This window comes from Thunnus maccoyii, chromosome 1 (genome assembly GCF_910596095.1).
Source record: "Thunnus maccoyii chromosome 1, fThuMac1.1, whole genome shotgun sequence".
In the NCBI taxonomy this organism is placed as follows: Eukaryota; Metazoa; Chordata; class Actinopteri; order Scombriformes; family Scombridae; genus Thunnus; species Thunnus maccoyii.
In genome coordinates, this window is record NC_056533.1 from 31,183,301 (window position 1) to 31,202,254 (window position 18,954).

An 18,954-nucleotide genomic window follows, 5' to 3' on the forward strand; every position below is an offset into this window, starting at 1 on the left:
CTGACTTACTTTAAAAAATGAAGTGCATTGTAAGCCTCCCGGTCAAGATGAATCTCAACTGACAGTAGTTGTCTGCTGCTCAAAACAGCTAGTGCAAAGCCCTGCCTCTCCTTAGTTAGTCGTCTGGCAACTTCTGACATCCTCCTGTGAGGTCTTTTGATCCTCAACATGTGCCTGGTTCTGCTGAACCAAACTCAGTCCTCCTCTCTCCTCTCATCCCGTGACTTACTTTAAAAAATTAAGTTCAATGTAAGCCTCACTGTCAGCTGAAACTAATTTGATAGTAGCTCTTTGCTACTGATAACAACCAGTGCAAAGCCCTGCCTCTCCTTAGTCAGTCGTTTTGTAACTTCTGAGATCCTCCTGTGAGGTCTTTCGATACTCAACATGTGCCTGGTTCTCCTGAACCACACCGAAGTGTCCTCTCTACTCTCATCTTCTGACTTACTTTAAAAAATTAAGTACATTTTAAGCCTCCCTGTCAAGATGAATCTCATCTGAAAGCAGTTCTCTCCTACTGATAACAACCAGTGTAAAGTCCTGCCTCTCCTTAGTCAGTTGTTTTGCAACTTCTAAGATCCTCCTGTGAGGTCTTTCAATACTCACCATGTGCCTGGTTCTGCTGAACCACACTCATCCCTCCTCTGTCCTCTCATCTCATGACTTACTTTAAAAAATTGCAAATAATGCAAGCTTCCTTGTCTGTCGAAACTCAACTGACAGTAGTTCTCCACTGTTGAAAAAAGCCAGTGCAAAGCCCTGCTTCTCCTTAGTCAGTCGTCTGGCAACTTCTCAGATGCTCATTTTAGCCTTATTGACCTACCACCACATACGCTGCAGTTTGTGAAGACTTCTTATGTTCCTTGGGCCAAAACATCCTGTAATATTTTCCTATTAAATCAGAAGAATTATTCCACAACCTCTTTAACACGTCCTCTCAACTTGAACATCACCATAAAAAAATGCGAAAGCTGCAACCGCCCTTGTCAGCTGAAAGTCATCTGTCAGTAGTCCTCCCTTGCTGAGGGCAGCCAGTGCAAAGCAATGCCTCCCAGGTGTAAGGCCGCCGGCCATTTCTCAAATCCTCCTGGGAGCTTTATTGACCTCCCGCTATAGATGCTGCAGTCTGTAAACTTTTCTATGTTTTTTTTAGTTGCCATGTTCCTTGGGCTAAAAAGTCCTGAAATACTTTCCTGTTAAATCAGGAATCTCCCTGTAATACTCCTGTCCACCAGGAATTTCTTGGTTTGGTGCCCAAACGGTACCAGCCTCCATAATGTTGGCTTTCAATATCTCAGCCCACCTTAATCCAGCCAACAAAGATGCAGTCCTTTTGTGTGCTAAAGTCCATCTTTCCTCTCCGTTCGAACATTACCTTCAAAGTCCACAGAAGCTGCAACCTGTAGTGTAAATCTCAGGTTTATTTTATTGTCAATATATTTAATTTCTTAGTTTTTGTTTTGTGTAATTTGTCTTGTTATGCTAAGTTCTTTAGTAATAGTTATTTTTTTCCTTCTTCTTTGACCAAATCCTATTTATCTTTTTGTAGTGAGATGCCTTCAGAAACTCATATCATTTTTAAAAATTCTCATTCATATGAATGCATCATGTTTTATTGTTTTCCTTGTGGAAATAAAGACTAAATTGTTGCAGTGTGCAGCTTCATATATTCAATCTGTGAAGCTGTAAAAAAAAGCATCATGCTGAGTTAATAAAACACATCACCATCATGCTGTTACCAATAAATCTGCCATTTTCAAACTCAAAAATAATAAAAGTACAGCCAGATGAGTGTCTATAATCTCTCTTTAATAGTTTCACTTTACACATTAAGGGGCAATAATATTCATTTACAGGCAAACTGAACCTGACAACAGTTTTCAGGTTTCAGTTCTGTTTTTTGGCCACCGAAGACAGCAAAATATGATTTAGAGAAATGTTTCTGTCTGACACAGTTCAGCTGCCTCCATCAGTGCAGACTAGTGTTACTGTGTTTGTAGTGTTGGAGACGTCCAACGATTATATGAGTCGCTCCAAAAGGTTTTATAATCAGATTCTGGTGTGAAAATGGTGAAGGATGAGGAGATTATAATATTGGCAAACACACTTGTTATTATTGCTCTGAAAGTGAAACAAAAAAGACAATGTTAATGTGTTGTTTATGGTTTTCTGCTCTGATTCTGGTTCTTGGTTCAATTCTTGTCATTTTAATTGGAAAAAAATATGTTGAAAGCAAAAGTTTCAACGTTTAAACCTTTATTTTCTGCACATTTAAGCTGCTATAAACTGTAATTTGCAAACTTAAGTGCACAAAACTGCTGAGGTTCTGCTAAAGATTTTTATTATCGACTTGTCATTTATCCATCATTCACTTTGCCTGGAAAATGTCAGAAAATGTCAGAAAATAATCTCCCACAGCCCATCAAGTTGTCTTTAAATGTCTTTTTTTATCTGTCTGCTTGAGACCCCTCGTCACAGGTTACAGTTATGTTCTCTTCTTTCTCGCATTGTTTCATTTGAACAGTTTCTAGAGGCCTGAAGAGATAAAACTGTCCAGTATTTCACAATGAAAAAGTTTAGAGACCATTCAGAATGAATAAATCCACTCTTGTTAATCATCTTTTCTGAAAGAACATCTGCTGCAGATGGTTTTCCATTTTTCATCTGTCATGCAAAAACTGTCTAAATACAAATTTTTTTCATTAAAGACAAAAAGCAGTAAATTTTAACTGTCAAATGTGGGTTTAATTTCTGGTTCAGTTTTCAGACTGTAGCTGCTAGAGAAGCTTTGGTTTGTCTCATGGGTTGCGATTGGACAGATTTTGGAATTTTTAAATTTAAAATGATTCATTTTTGACATTGTGGATGTACGTTCAAAGAGCCAGAATTAAAGATACAATAATTAAAAACTCTCCTTCACACTGGAGCAGGAACAGTTCACTCCAGCTGAATCTAAACACCCAAACAATTAAACTCCAATCATTTGTTAATGTAATTTAACGGAAAACAGACTTTGAAATGCAGCTGTTAACTCACTGTGTGTGTTTGTGGTTAAATAAATGATGTTTGATCATTGAGCTAACACAGAAGTTGGTAAATGATTAGCTGATTTTCACTTTGCAGCTAAAATGTCCCTTAATATCCCCTTTACTCCAGAATAATGAATAGATCTAATTTAATACTGAAAACCGTACACATATCTGTTTCTCCTTATTACAGTTTTGCAAATTACCTTAAAGAAAAGCCAAAAAATAAAACAACTTTTGTACTTCAAAGTTTCTTTCTATTCCAGGTAATCATCTGTCATTTTGAGATGATGTTTTTGGTAAAAAGCAACACATATATAATGTAGTACCAAGAGGTGAAGTCATGTATACATACTTTTTTTTATAACACCAGCAAAAACCTCAAGGAATAACTTCACTTTTCAAGTAAAACAGAAAACATGTCTTCAAAAAAAAATCGCCCTGTATCTTATAATCTGTCACTGAACACAAAGAGTCATTTAAAAAACTCGTAATTGCTCCAAATAATAATAATAATTACACAAAATACAACATTTTCAGGCATTCAGTATATAAAGCAGAAACAAGTCTGACAGGGAGCTTGTGTGCAGTTGGGGGACTCAACAGGAGTTTTTTCAGGACAAAATGAGTTAATTAGCAACAGCAACTGTCAGGTTTAGTAGGAAGCATTTTGTCACTAAACACAACACTTGGTTAAATGTTTTGGCGTTTTAGAGTCATAATAAATACTTTTTGCGGTCAAAGTAAAACAAATAAACGAGGCAAGCTTCACTGCAGTTTATTTTTTACTGCAGTTCGTCAGGATTTCCAACTTATAAACATACAATAAAAAGCAGCAGGGTTTTACATCAAGCCTCGTAAAGACAACGTTGATCAAAACTACACAATCAGAAGAGATTCAATCCAAAACATTTTTTACATCCCTGAAAGAAAAAAAAGTCCACCTGACACTGGTTGGCCAAGATTTCAAATCTGAAATGGTTTGGTTTGGTTCAAAACTGTAATGGATGTGATACCACAACTAGTGTATTTGGAGTCAACACACGTAAACTCCCAATTATTTCACCAAATTAACTCTCAGTTTATTCAATGAATCAATTATTTAGCAACTGAATTCAGAATTTTGTTCACGAAGCTCAACGATGTATGAAAAATATAATACTATAATGTTTCAGTAGAAAAAAAGTGTGAGATCTTGGCCATTCACAATAACACTCAAACTTAAATTCATAATATTTCAGTCAAATATGAGGTTATATTTGGGAATAGCTATCAGTAAAAATCTTATTGACAGGGAAAGCTCTGATATCCAAGCTGTTTTCCATTTTGAATAGCTGGCTAAGAAGGAATATTTCAATTTTTGGTAGAATCTTAAACAAAAATAGAAGGGATTTCAAGATTAATTTAGCCAGCATATTCTTTAGCTGTACCAGACAGGTGTATTAAGAAAATAAACCAAATTCATTATAATTTTATTTGGAATAATAAGCAACACTTGATTTGAAAAGGTGGAATCAGTAGAAGAAGGGGGTATGAATGTAATTGATTTTGAGGTGATGAATGATGCCATTAAATTAAGATGGTTGCAGACTTTAATAAAAAAGGATGAACATTGTCTATGGTTTAATTTACTGTCATATCTTTTTCAAATGGTAGGAGGAATGAATTTTCCTCTAAGATGTGATTTTCATCCCTTAAAATTGCCTTTTAAATTATCAGATTATCACAGGCAGGTATTACTATATTGGGAAATGGTTTATAAGCATAACTTCACATAATGCTACAATCTGGAATAACAGGTGTATTTTACATGAGGAAATCTTTATTTTATGAATACTGGATAGAGAAAAGAGTTTGGGCTATAGTACATTTAACAGATGAAGATGGTAATATTTTGAATCATACTGATTTTAAAATAAAAATCAATTTGGATTGCTTGTATAAACAATATTCTTCAGTAGTCAAAGCTATTCCTATGGCTTTGACAAATCTGATTAAAGGAATATTACAATATTCATCGGTAATACCTGCACCTGCTACTCTGTTTATTGATAATTACAATTCTTAGACTAAACTAGACTAAACTGCTATCTCAAAGATTTTCAAGGACAGACATTATCAAAGTTAGAACTAGTTATTTGTCATTTCTTTTGTTACCTAAAATGAAGGAAGTTCATTTCAAAACAATTAGGCTAATGATATTTATCCATGCAGAGAATTCTTAATTTTTAATTTGGATAATAACACATGTACATTTTGTCAAGAAGATATTAAATCTCAGGAACATTTTTTCTACACCAGAATGCATGAATGGTTACTTACAAAGAATGTAATACATGTTTTTGAATATCATATCGTTAAGTTTGGTGTTTTTATGCAAAACAAAGATATAGAATTTATGTGCAATAATATATTGATTATGGGTAAAATTTTACATACACAATATAGATTTTTTTTTAAAAATTGCTCCAAGTTTTGTCTCATTTACAACATTTACAACTTTTCTTTCAATCCTTAAGAAAACTGGAAAATAGAAGTGAAGTAGAAGTGAAATAGAAGAAAATAAGACTCTCTAAACTACTTACGTTATATATTGATTACCCCCCCCCCCCCCCCCCCCCCCAACAAAGTTCATTTAATTTATATTTAGGTGTTTATTATTTGTTGTTTTGTTGTTATTATTATATTCTGCTTGGAATTATTGTTTTAATGTGTGTTAAACAACTATTTGCCTATTTGTTATTTGAAAATGTTTAATAAAGAAGGAAGAAAAAAAAAAAAAGAAAAAGAACCGCATTCCACAGATGTATCCATGGCAACAGCTTCTAGTGTTGATCATCCCAAGATGGCGGACGAGGAGAAAGCCACAGCGGTGAGTGCAAAGCCAAACCTCGTTATCATTTCCTTGAGTAAACATTAACGTGTAGCAATATGAAGTGATAGTTTGGCGCTCCTTGAGTACACGTAACGTCAGGTGTGCGTATATCCGTCGTAACTTTCCTTATTTTAACGTTACCCGCCTGTCTAAACGAGCCTAAGTCGCAGCTAAGTTGATTAACCTGCAGCTAACAGTAACTTGCCTCGTCTCTCTGTGTCTCTAATCTCACTCGTCCAAGGATAGATTTAAAACCTTCAGAGCTAACAGCTATAGCTGGAGTAAGGCTGCAACAGAAATACGTAGCGAAATACGTAGCTGACGCTGACAGTCATATTTTGGTTGCAGTGAAAATATATATTGTTGACTCCAGTTAGCCCACGCTTGTAATGCCAGCTCTGCGGTTGGCTCGCCGCAAATCCCTGTTGCATGTTGCCCGTAATATGCACCGTTAAATACAACGTCAGTGACTGCACTCGAAAGCAGCCCACAGATGAGTCAAATATGGAAAAATGTGGAGCAAAACACTGGTATTGCGCATGCGTGTCCGTGCTGTACCTGCATACAAGGTAGCTATCTCACTTAACTGTGACTCCAGTGACCATTCAGTTTGTTTGTGTACTTGATAGAGCATCAAATACTGTACTATATCTGTGGAAGTAACCTGAAGTAACCTTTGATAAGCCACTAAAAATACAATATATTTTCTGGTCAGAGCTTCTAAAACTAATTTCCTTGCTTTTATTCATTTAATTATGAAATCAGTCAAATGAGCATAAAGTTGACAACATCTCTTGATTATATTGTAAACCTAAAGCTGCAGGAGTTTTTGAGAGCTGTTGCATTTTATTACTGACTACATTAGATTGTAAAGATGAAAATAGACTGGTAACCCAGTGTATACCTGTCTGCTCACAATTTACAGCAAAATACCAGTAAATGGCTTATAATGTAAATCCCAGGTATTTCACCAGGGATTATGATTTATTTTTGGAACAAGGCTTTTGTATAGTTGTACATGTGATACAGCATGACTGGCTTTCCATCATGTCCCTGTTTTTAACATTAACAAGAGCCAAGGGAATGGAAAATAATAATAAAAGAAAAAAATGAGTAATAATAATAATAGTGATTAAAAAAACAACAACAACACAAAGCAACAACAACAAACAAACAAACAAAAGTGGTATATTCCAATTTATACTCGTACATGTGTGTACACTTAAACTTGCTCATACTCCTCTGCATACCTGGGATTATTTTTAAATGAAATCGAGGCCAGAGATGCTTGGTCCTTGACCCAAAGCATAACTTAATAATTATATATTTATTGCTCAGATCATGTGCGGATGTTTTTCCTATAATTATAAGTTAAGTCTCAGCTCCAACATTTTTCTTTGGTGAGGAGTGATCATTATATTGAACTAAATTAGCTTTGAAAAAAAATATTTTGATACACCTGTAGACAGTGGAAAGTGTGATTTTGCTGGGGCTCTTCAGTTTCTGGAGAGAATATGCGTGGAAAATACATATTCTCTCCAAAACTTGTTGTAAAGCCTTTCATTTTTTATGTAGAATTTGTATTATTTGGTAGAATACCAACTGAATGAAACTGATACAAAACAATGACAATGATAATAATATTATTTATTACATCACAGATTAATGTGTATCATACGTATGGCATCATAAAATGTTTTTTGTCATTATGTTATTTGTATATTATATTTAGGATTATTATTATTGTAAATTACGTTGTATTTTTTCTCTATTTTTTGGTTGTTTGTGTTTTCATAAAAGGTCATCTTGGACCTTGCTTTTATTGTCACAAAGATTGCTTTAGTGACAGTTTATCTTCAAGATGACAACAAAAAGGCCAAATATAAAAAAGGTTAAAATTTATTTGCATCCGTTGTATCCGTTTTCCCTGAGCAGGACATACTGTACATAACATACAATAGCAGTGCATTCACAGGCTCATATCGTCTAGCTAATTTAGGATAATTTTTTGTACATTTTTACATGAATGCACCATTCCAGCAGCCATATCAGTCAATCTGAACTTTGATCTGTTTTTAGACACAATCTTTTAACAGGAGGAAATGACACAAAAAACTGTTTTAGGTGGGGGGAAATCTGTTTAGGCTATGCCCCCCAAATACAATTTATTTATGTTGTATTTTATGTATTTCAGCTCCCACTTGCTTCCGAAGCCAAGAAACGTCGGGCACCTAAAGGTACAGTAAGACAGTTAGTAACATTATGTCTTCTTACAAAATGATTTTCAAATAAATACATTTTTACTGCACCTGTTATTTTGTCAATACATTTCTAACCTTATCAAGCATTGAACACCAGGGACAATAATATAAATCCCACATTTGTCTGTAACTGGTGAAGGGTACTGAAAGAATGAGTTCGGAGCTAATTGTCCTGCAGAGGTCACCCTCATCCTTCTCTTAAGTCTGCTTGATAGGAAGAAGCTGTGTATATGCTGCTTAGCCGTGTTCCAGATATTTCTGTGTATTAACCGTTATAGCTTAATGTACCATTTACCAGTTAACCCCATTGCCTGGATGGATTTAGCTTCTTTTTTGTGTTTGTTTTATGATGTTTTGTAAGTATCAGTCCTATGTCCTATGGGGGCAATTAAGTCATGATATCGTATGGTATGATATTATATTTCCATGCAATGGTTTTTCCTATGACATTCAAGACCTTACTGTACTGTGATCTGTTTAGAGTAATTTGAGGAGAGAAATCAAATCAAAACTATAAGGGCATTAACATACAGTAAGATGACTGAGTAAACAGAAAGTAAAGATTGGATTTTAATTGGTTAATGAAATGGAAGTGGACATATGGAAGTGGTATAAGTGAAGTACAAAAAGCTCCATAACTATATCAAATTATTATTATTATTATTTTTTAAATTCTGCTCAAGACTAATATGACTTTTTCAGAAAAAAACAATCACAAGGGATAAAATATTTGGTATAAGAATAGAATGGAGTATAAAAAGTAAGTAAATAAGTATCAAATCTGAATGTAAAACTGTAGAGACATGCCACACGCATACATGTGGGTAGACTTCAGAGTAAAAAAGACAAGAACATAAGGTAAAAAAAAATATGAAATGTACTGAAACAGTGTTTTAAAGCAGGAGTCAATAATAGAATTGCAGTGGTGCATTGGATTCATAACTCTTGCAGGAAATTGTGGCTTCATCACGCTTTACGTCTAAAGTATATGTTAAAAATAGTGCTACAGCAAGTACTCCAAGTATAGAGTAAGCTGTGAATTACTGTATAAAATAAGATCAGCTCCTGCAATGGGTTTTAACAGTTTTATAGTTGTACAAAGTTTAGAACTCAAACTCAAACTATGGTTGGATGATGAATTTTGACCCCAAAATCACATAAATATGAGTATGCATAAGACGGTTGAATGTGAGACTAAATGACTTGTTAAGATGAAGGGTTTTTGAAGTTTTTTTGTGGTAAAACTTCTAAAATAATTTTCATCATATTTTCCATTACATTCTCCGCATGTGTCTTTTGATCTCAGCATGCTGCTCCTCTGCTCTTATCCCCTTTTAACAGATGGTTGAAGCACATGGAGGGCAAATCTGTCTTAGCATTAGCCAGATCAAATATAACAATGAGAGAATTCCACCATGTTTAGGATGAAGTTTTTCACAGGGCTATATTTAGGAGACCTCATGCTGTGCTCTTTTTCCTCGCTCCTTTCTACCCTTCTTTCATACAGTAGTTTCAGGAATGCATGTCACACATGTGTCCCATCTCTGCTCTCCAAATCTTCCCAGCTTTGTGTATGTGGCCACTGGAGCACCGCAGGGCCACAGCTGAAACCCAGAGACAAGAATATTATTGCTGTCTCAGCAGGAAGAAAGTGGATTAGGTCGCTACAAATAGGGCCATTCCGAATCTTGACGAGAAAAACGTGTGAAGCCCATGCAGTTTCGCACTCAGCGATGGAGAGGATTTCTGTGATGTAGTTGGAAGAGGCTGCAGTTCTCGCTGCAAGTCAACACAGCCCTGCTTGAAGCACCGACAGATAAAAACAGAAGGGAGCTTGAGTGTAATACACAGTGTATTTTTACATAGGCAGTTCATTAATGATATTCCCCAATGTCAGTGGCAGACTCAAAGCCTAGCACTTCATTTCACATTGCCTCGAATCCTCCTTTTAGCCTCGGAGGAAGGTAGTAGGTGCAAGATAACAGGATTACCAGAATCATACTCAGTCAAATTGGAATTACGTTTGCTTCCTTGTAAAATGAAATGTACTCCACTGGGAAGGAGACTTGGAGCATTGTGGTTTGGTTGTTGAGGTTACCTTACCCTCTCTAAAGCTGGCTTTGTATTATTGTACTGCTCATTCCTCAAGCCTCCCTCTTTCAGTCTGTCTCTATGCCCTCTCTGTTCTGCACCTGGCTTGAGACATTGTTGACCTGGCAACGAAAAGGATGTCTCAACCTGCCGAGACATTAAAAAAGACGGGGCGGGAGAGGGGGGGCGCTTGGTTTGCAACGAAAAACTTGCTTACAAGGTGACATTTACATTGAGGCTGGTGAATTGATTATAGCTTAGCCCGGGGTTTTTGGTTTAAGTGTTAACATCTATGTTAACACTGTATAAATTAGAAATAGTTTAAACAGACATAACTCTTAATAGTCTTAGCTTTCTGTTTGTAAGTAAAAAGTTTATAATAAGCTGAATTTTACAGTGTGCCTCGTGAATTGATTTAAATGTAGCTTGTAGATTTAGGTTGAAGTGTTACATCTGTTTAACCATCAGATCAGAGACTTAGTAATGACTGCAAAAGGAGGGCACTTTCATGATTAATCATTCAGCTATCTACTAAATAAGACATCATCTGAACAGTAAAGGGTAATGAGCTTAAAAGTTGCACAGATTTTGAAATTATAGTCATCTAATTTTATTATATTCTTCCTCCCAGCTCCAGAGCTTCCTATTGTGGAAAGGAGAAACTGGTTAATCCACCAGCACTATATCCGCAAAGATTATGATACCTGTAAGGTAAAGAACACTCATCCTTACTTCCTTCCTATGGTTTAGTCTGTCACATACCTCTGTCTGCGTTCAGTATTGGTCTGATTGACGTTTTAAACATAATGAAGGTACTGAATGCTTTGCATGTACAGGCTTCCTTTTAATACTATGCTTTATTATGGCCTAATCCACTTTATTGACCTGTGTACTCTGATATGAAAATGTGATCTAATTTATGTAAGACGATGACATTGATCCTCATTTTCAGTCTGTTATGATGCAAATGGAGTCTTCTCAGGGCATGAAATTTTTGTATTTTCAAGTATAGTAGCCTTTAATTTTTGTTTTGTTTTTTCTATTCACACGTTGAAAATAGTTTTCCCGTTCTGTGTCGATGTAGGCGATCATCAAAGAACAGCTGCAGGAGACTAATGGAATGTGTGAATATGCCATATATGTTCAAGGTGAGCCGAAGTTTTTAAAGTCACCCTCCCCTCTTACACATTTAACATGTATGATTTTAATTAACAGCTACTTCAAATGAAAGCTCTGTTGAACCCGACGCCTCGGCTCCTCAATACATCATTTAGTTTGCCCAAAATCTGCTCTTTGGACCCCTTGCTGTGCCTTAGATTTTTAATGTGCTTTTTTGTACTTCCTCATGCAGATGATCCTTTCTTTTTGATGACCCTGTTCTTTTTTTTCTTCTTCTTGCCACAGCACTAATCTTGCGTCTTGAGGGCAAGATCCAACAGTCCCTGGAGCTGTTTCAGAGCTGTGCCATCCTTAATCCCAACAGCACTGACAATGTGAAGCAAGTGGCCAGATCACTGTGAGTCCACTGTTTGAAGCCTGCGGTGCATCAACCCTTTTCCATTCACTAACCAGACAGGCATGGAAGGAAATGTGCAGTGATATCAGCCAAACTGCGGGCCAATGATGGCCTTAACTTTTTTGATACTTAAGGGACAGATTAAGCCACCCCCAGTGACTTATTTTGCTGCTGCAGGATTGTAAGAATATCTATTCAGCATGCACTGATTAAGATGAGTTAATTTCTCATAAGGATTATTGTTGTTTATTCTTTCCATAGATTTCTCCTGGGAAAGCACAAAGCAGCTATTGAATTCTATCATGAAGCTGCAAGGCTCAACGAGAAAGACTGGGTAAAAGAAAAGAACCTCTGAAATACTGAGATGCTGATTTGTCTAAAAGTTAGTAAGGAAATGTTTAATGGCATCAGTGTATATATACAACATGAAGTACATTTCTCTCAACATTTGTCTCTACATTTAGAATTGAAGATGACCAGATTGACAATTTATCAAAGAACAACTTCATGGTTACACTTCCTAAAAGATTCAGGGCTGTTTCACTATGAGGCCTTTGCAGATTGTTTTGAACTGTCCGAAAAGGACCGTTAGAAATGGACCTTATTAATATTACTGTAAGTCAGTTGTAAATTTGTTTTATTCCAAAGAGGTATAAAATAACTAGTATTTGTGGAAATCAAATGTAACTCAGCATTTATCCAGCTCTATGCAATCTAGCATGTACCATCACCCCGTGTATAATTGGGACTTTTCCTCACCTCAGGAGATCAGTCATAATCTGGGGCTGTGCTATTTCTTCATCAAAGACTTCAAAAATGTGAGTATGCTGATTTTTATCAACGATATGCAGTACAAATTATACTCATCCCCCACTGATATGATCATTTTGAACTTCTGTCTCCGTCAGGCTGAAGAGCATCTAAATGTAGCTCTCCAGTTAAACAAACACGACAAGACTTTCATGATGCTCGGGAAGGTTCATTTGCTGGCAGGAGAAGTTGACAAGGCCATCGAAGTGTACAAGAGGGCAGTGGAGTAAGTAAAGCTAAAATGTGGAGAATGTTCGAAAAGCACAGTGAAGACATTTAAAGAGGAGGCTGTGGAATTATACAGGACACACACATTAAAATTTAAAAGAGCTAATCATTGTAGGTATATGGTATTATGGACTTCACTATGGTAGTGTATATATTATTAAATATTCTAGACATACTGTACATATTATTAGCAATCCATAATAATAATGATATTCCAAGTTCAGGAATTGTCCACCACAACATATAATTTTATTAATAACTGTTAATAATTTCACAGCCTCAGCATGACAGTTTTCTTCATGGTGGCATTCATTCAAGGGAATAAAACAGATTGCCATTAAACATGCTGTTTCAGAGGAGGTTGGCTACTTCCAAGGGTTCCCCCTTTGATTTATCTGATGATTTTTCAGTCTGTGGAACTCATTTCAATCACACACAAGGTTCCAGCGTGGCCACTTTTAACCCCGGGGTCCTTTTTTCAGTTCAGTATAAATTCTGTTCATTTCCACTTCTATTCACATGTTGAATATTTAAACATAAGGCAATGGTGTAAATAAGGAAATGACATCAGTGTCTATAATAGAGCTCATTATGGCTACCTCCTGTTGGGGGGGGAAATGAATTAATCAAGTGCTCCAATACTGGTGCTGCTTTTAATGAGACGTACCGCTGTGAGTCTTATTTTAATGCCTATCTGCCTCTTCTCTACCGTTTTTTTTTACTTTGAGCCACATCGTCCCCCCACAGGTCATAATTAATACTCCACAATTATGCTGAATCAAACCCTGATTGAATAATCAGCAGATTCCCTGAATATAAATTGTGTTTGCTCAAGAATAAGTGCAGGAATTAAATGTAATTACAGGCATAGATAAAGTGACATTTTTCAGTCGAGTTGTCTCATTCTCAATTCAGATTCTCTCCAGAGAACACTGAACTCCTGACTACTCTTGGCCTGCTGTTTCTACAGGTAGGAAGAATATTTTCTATAACCTTCGCAGTGAAATAATGTGTGCTCTAGCAATGGGACGTACAAGATGTTAACATTTGTCATGAGAGTTCTTAAACGGAAGAATGACATTTAAGTGTCAGAAACATCTACTGTAAAAAGGAGTAGATGTATAATTTTCTGTGTTCTTTTTTTTTTGCCAGCTTGGGAAATACCAAAAAGCTTTTGAGCACCTTGGAAATGCCCTCACGTTTGACCCCAACAATTATAAGGTATGTGGGTATTTGAACAAAAATTACACTGTGGTATAATCTTAGTTGGCTACAAAACTACCTGAAGGAAACACTTTTTTTAAAGCATTTCAGTCAAAATATAAGGTCATTCACTGTCAGGTAGCACAGTCTTTCATCAAGTGGAGTTTCAAAGGGTACATCTTCCTCTGATATCTCTCTAATCATTGTTTTTATTCCCAGGCCATCCTGGCTGCTGGCAGCATGATGCAGACCCATGGTGACTTTGATGTGGCCATGAACAAGTACCGAGTGGCAGCATGTGCTGTGCCCGAGAGCCCCCCTCTCTGGAATAATATCGGCATGTGCTTCTTTGGCAAAAAGAAATACGTAGCCGTGAGTAATGATGTTTATGATTTCGCTTGTCTTTGTCAATTTAGGACTCAACAAAAGTAGAGCTCCAAACAAAGTAGTATGCTAAATATTTGAAATATTTCAAATAGTGCGTTATGATCCTTTTATGATACTTAAAATAATACATCAGTCATTACAATAGTTTCCTATTTTTAAAGTAAATATCAGACTTCCACCAAGACAACCAGAGGGAAAACCAACTTCAAACTGCTTAAATGAAACACCAAGGCTCAGTGTAATCTGTGCACCAACGTGGACGAGACATCTTTCAACAAGATTTTATTGTACACTATTTTTATTATTTTTACACTGTAATGATATATAAACTGGCTTTCTATGTGTAGTATACAGTATTTAATATGCTTGAAGCCACTGTATGTCTGATTTGCTAGAAACTATCTTTCAATTCAATTGCTCATATAAACTAGCAAGCCCTTTCCCCTAAAGTTAGTGTATTCACCATGGATTAGAATAAATTAACAGGTTTATTTGAGATCCAGAGAGATTAGATGATATTTTAATGAATGTATTGCAACTTTATTTGATCCATATATCCCAGAAGTGCAACAAATCCACTATTGTACAGGATCTGTTGTTTTTTTTACATTGTTCCTCAAGAGTTCATATATTATTAAGATACTTGCCTAACAGTCCTGTCAGGTGTTAACTCCTCTCTCCTAACTTCATATCCCCCACAGGCTATCAGCTGCCTGAAGCGAGCTCACTACTTGTCTCCTTTTGACTGGAAAGTGTTGTACAACCTGGGTCTGGTGCACCTGACCATGCAGCAGTACGCTTCTGCCTTCCACTTCCTCAGCGCAGCCATCAACCTGAACCCACGGATGGGGGATCTCTACATGTTGCTCGCAGGTACTGAGTCAGAGAGACAGAAAAACAACTCAGGGTTGAATCCTGTTTTTTAAAGATGTCTGTAAGGTTTGTGGCAAAAACAGTGGTCGCTGTTCATTGTTTTTGTATTAGTGTATTGTTGTACATTCGATTTAGACTTAATAAAAGGCACAAAATGTAGCTGACAGATGGGCTGCATCTCATACATTTCAGCATATTTACTGTAACATACAAATTAAAAACATTGCTGCTTTATGGCCTTTTAACTTATGGAAAAAGTCTGAGCATGCCGTTGAAAATGTTTGCTGGTGATGGCAATTGTTTGTTTTGGGGTTTTTTTGCATTCACATTCAAAATACCATGCTGAACAGTCACCAGCATTTGTATTTGACATTATTTCAGTTTACATCTGTCTCTGTCCCCTTTTAAACAGTGGCTCTGACCAACTTGGAGGATGTAGAAAATGCCACCAGAGCATATGAACAAGCTGTGACTCTGGACGAGTGAGACTGTTTTACATTCTACCTTTATTATACTAAAAAAACTGTGTTTGAATCTGTCTTTAAGAACTGAATATTTTCTTCTTTTTTTTTTTACAGATCCAACCCTCTGGTCAACCTGAACTTTGCAATTTTCCTCTACAACCATGGTGATAAGAAGGGAGCTCTGGATCAATATCAGGAGATGGAGAGGAAAGTAAATGTGCTAAGAGACGGCAGTAGCAACTTTGAGTTTGATCCTGAGGTAACGTAAATCTTCCTGTTGTTGATGTCTCAAAGCCGGTTGTTGAATTTGACTTATTTTCAAGTATTTGTCTTTCTGTCACAGCTAATGGACATGGCTCAGAAGATGGGAGCTGCCCTTCAGGTGACGGAGAGTCTGGTGTGGACTAAACCATCCAAAGACTCCAAATCAAAACCAAACTCAGCAGCAGCAACCAAAACCCCTGGTGCTCCCCTCGGTACTAACCAAGCCCTGGGTCAGGCCATGTCTTCTGCTGCCAGCTACAACAGAAACATCCAGCTACCAACAGGTACATACTACTAATATAGTTTGTAGAAAATATCCATCAATAATCTGTCACCTCGGTGTAGCTTCTGGTTTATTGTTTGAATATATGACTGAGCCTCTTTTGTGCCGAGCCACAATTTTAACATAAGGTCCAGCTGAGTCAGGTTCTGATGGCTGAATATTTCTGAGCACAAACTCAAAATGAGGTGAGCACATAAAAACAATTTTTCATCAGAACAGGCCAGTTTTACACTAGCAGTGCAGGTGATGACAAATTCCACAGCCTCCACCTCCCTCCATTAAACTAAAGGCCAATTTTTCATTTGAAATGGGAACGTAAAAATATCTTTTCCCTGTGTATTCACAGCCTCTTGCCTGCGCTAGGATAGCAGATTGAATATGTGGACTAAAGCAAAATGGAATCTGTGGAAAAAAGACGCTAACCTCTAGCCAGTATACAGAATATTCTTGGTAACAAAGAAAATCAGTTGTGTGGAAAAATGACACAGATAAGCGAATAAATTCAAGGCTACTTTGAAATGATTGCAGCGGCTCGGGCAGTGTTTTCTACCACTTTTGTCTAACTGTTAACAAATAACACCAGGACTCCAGAACAATGCATCCATGTTCACTGAAACAGCTGTGCAGATCTGTTTTTAACACTCCACAGTTGCATTAAGGATGCAGATCTGGTTGTGAATATACACATATAGTCTGTAAATATACTATACAGACATTCAGTATTAACATACTACGTACCATCGCATATATAATCTCATAAACTGTCATAGAGTTCAAGGTGGGTTTAAACCTTTTGATCAAAGCTAATTGCTATTAAAAATAAGTGTCAGTCTTTGAGAAAGTATGCTCTGTCTGCACCGGCATGTTTATTTTACAGACATTGAGAAGCCCTTTGCATCCAATCTCTCTTTCATTTTAATACTTCAACAGCTGTTTCTTATGATGAAATGGCACTATATATAAACGAGACAATCTAAATTAGCCCTTCGGTGTGATGTCACAATTGGAAAAATAAAGTATATGCAGTATCCTAACTTTTCTAAAGGTACATGTACTTTAGCTTCTGTTCAACAAAATTTCCCTGCACTTGAAAAAGGATGTGATGTCACAGTTGTGATGTGGCTAATAGAGGAATATTTAAGATATAATATGGTATAAATATATAAAGAAACATAAATTGATCAATCAAAAACTGTGAAAATAATGTTGCAGTTTGGTAATGTAATATTATACCAAACAGGGTGATGGCACATCGCTAGAATAATGACATCAGTGTTTCTATTGGCAGACTACGCACATTGGCACCGTCAGTGTTGAACAATGGGCTGGAGATCAGACCTAAACAGGAAATGCAGGCTTGAATTTGTCAGTTATATGGGCTGAACGTAAGCCAGAGTGAATATTTTCAGGACAGAGGTGTAATGTGTTTGTACCATAATTCAGTTAGAATCAGGTTCTACACATCTGGATATGACATAGACATGTTAAGAGCATGGGGACAGTACAAGCCAATCACAGTAAAGGTTCCTCAATAATGCTACAATTCTTAATGTTAATGAATACACGCAAATAATTAATACTTTTCTTATTTTCAGGAGTTTCTAAAGGCCCTTCCATGCCCCTTGAGTCAGAACCTGATGTGGAGAAAGCCCCCAGCCCGCCCTCCGATCCTCCAGGCTCCCCAGAACCCGCAGAGCCAGAGAACCCCAAACCCAAAACTTCTAAGAAAAAGTCAAAGGTGGAAGAATGAATTAGCTTGGAGGCTACACTCTCATTTGACAGTATAGATCTCTCCCATGTTTATGGAGGCAAATTAAGACTCTTGAACACAAAACAAGCTTATGTGGTTTTCTAGCTCATTGTAGTTAGATATGAAGCTTGAGCTATCGTTTTATGGTTTAGGTACACGGTGCACAGACATGTTCTACACAATAATTCACTTCTACACAGAAAAGGGCAAGGGTCAAGTTTCCGCCTACTTGTTCATTTTTGTCGTACCATATATTTCAGGAAAATGGAAAGTCATCACAACAATTATCACTATTTCTTGTAAATTAATGTGGATGTGAGAGGTTTGGTGCACATGTCAAATTCAATCCTAAAAGATGTTGCAGTTTGAGAGCGGCTCTTATTTAACAAAAAAAAACAAAACAGTAATACGGGTGGATAGTGGATTAGCTCAGCAATAAGGTTAAATGATGATTTTTCCTTGTGTTGACATTTCTAGGGAGGGTGTCAGTCCTTCAGCTGTTGGGCGTTCCTTCAGCTAAATAAATGTAAAGGCACTGCTGCGACAATCACTGCTAAAAATCCGAATACAGAGATGGATGTTTTTGAATAGCTGTTTGTATGATAGGACTCCTTTTTTGAGGAATGAGTGTAAATAGTGATACATGCTTTTATATGTGGATAAATGTTATGTTTATATAGAGTAATGTATTTAATAATAAATCAGAGTCTTACAAGAAAACAGCTGTTGTGCTGCTTTTATTATAAGTGCAATTCATGTGTTTTGTACTGTGTTCTATTATATTAAGGTCCTTGAACTCAGCAGATACCACCAACAGGGGACAGTATTGGTTAAGAGCTTTCAAAGTCAATCTATTATCTAACACACAATCTTATGTTCGATACATTTTCCATCCTCTCATTCCGATGTTGAAACTAGTTTAC

At 36.6% G+C, this 18,954-nt stretch overlaps 1 protein-coding gene across 2 annotated transcripts in view; it reads left to right on the plus strand.

The window, feature by feature from the left end:
• Window positions 1-18,751, plus strand: part of bbs4 (Bardet-Biedl syndrome 4) — a 28,020-nt gene extending 9,269 nt beyond the window's left edge. The window contains exons 2-17 of one of the 2 annotated variants that reach the window (XM_042410922.1): window positions 5,789-5,898; window positions 8,096-8,138; window positions 10,885-10,964; window positions 11,338-11,401; window positions 11,658-11,769; window positions 12,031-12,103; window positions 12,534-12,587; window positions 12,678-12,805; window positions 13,723-13,777; window positions 13,960-14,028; window positions 14,230-14,382; window positions 15,099-15,270; window positions 15,683-15,752; window positions 15,849-15,993; window positions 16,078-16,282; window positions 17,877-18,751. In XM_042410922.1, the coding sequence (XP_042266856.1) occupies window positions 5,839-5,898; window positions 8,096-8,138; window positions 10,885-10,964; window positions 11,338-11,401; window positions 11,658-11,769; window positions 12,031-12,103; window positions 12,534-12,587; window positions 12,678-12,805; window positions 13,723-13,777; window positions 13,960-14,028; window positions 14,230-14,382; window positions 15,099-15,270; window positions 15,683-15,752; window positions 15,849-15,993; window positions 16,078-16,282; window positions 17,877-18,031 (1,638 nt within the window). In that variant the 5' untranslated portion in view covers window positions 5,789-5,838 and the 3' untranslated portion in view covers window positions 18,032-18,751. Of the gene's footprint in view, window positions 1-5,788; window positions 5,899-8,095; window positions 8,139-10,884; window positions 10,965-11,337; window positions 11,402-11,657; window positions 11,770-12,030; window positions 12,104-12,125; window positions 12,385-12,533; window positions 12,588-12,677; window positions 12,806-13,722; window positions 13,778-13,959; window positions 14,029-14,229; window positions 14,383-15,098; window positions 15,271-15,682; window positions 15,753-15,848; window positions 15,994-16,077; window positions 16,283-17,876 lie in introns of those variants that run through there. The other variant, XM_042410931.1, reaches the window with a different exon arrangement.
• The last annotated feature ends 203 nt before the right edge of the window (window positions 18,752-18,954 follow it).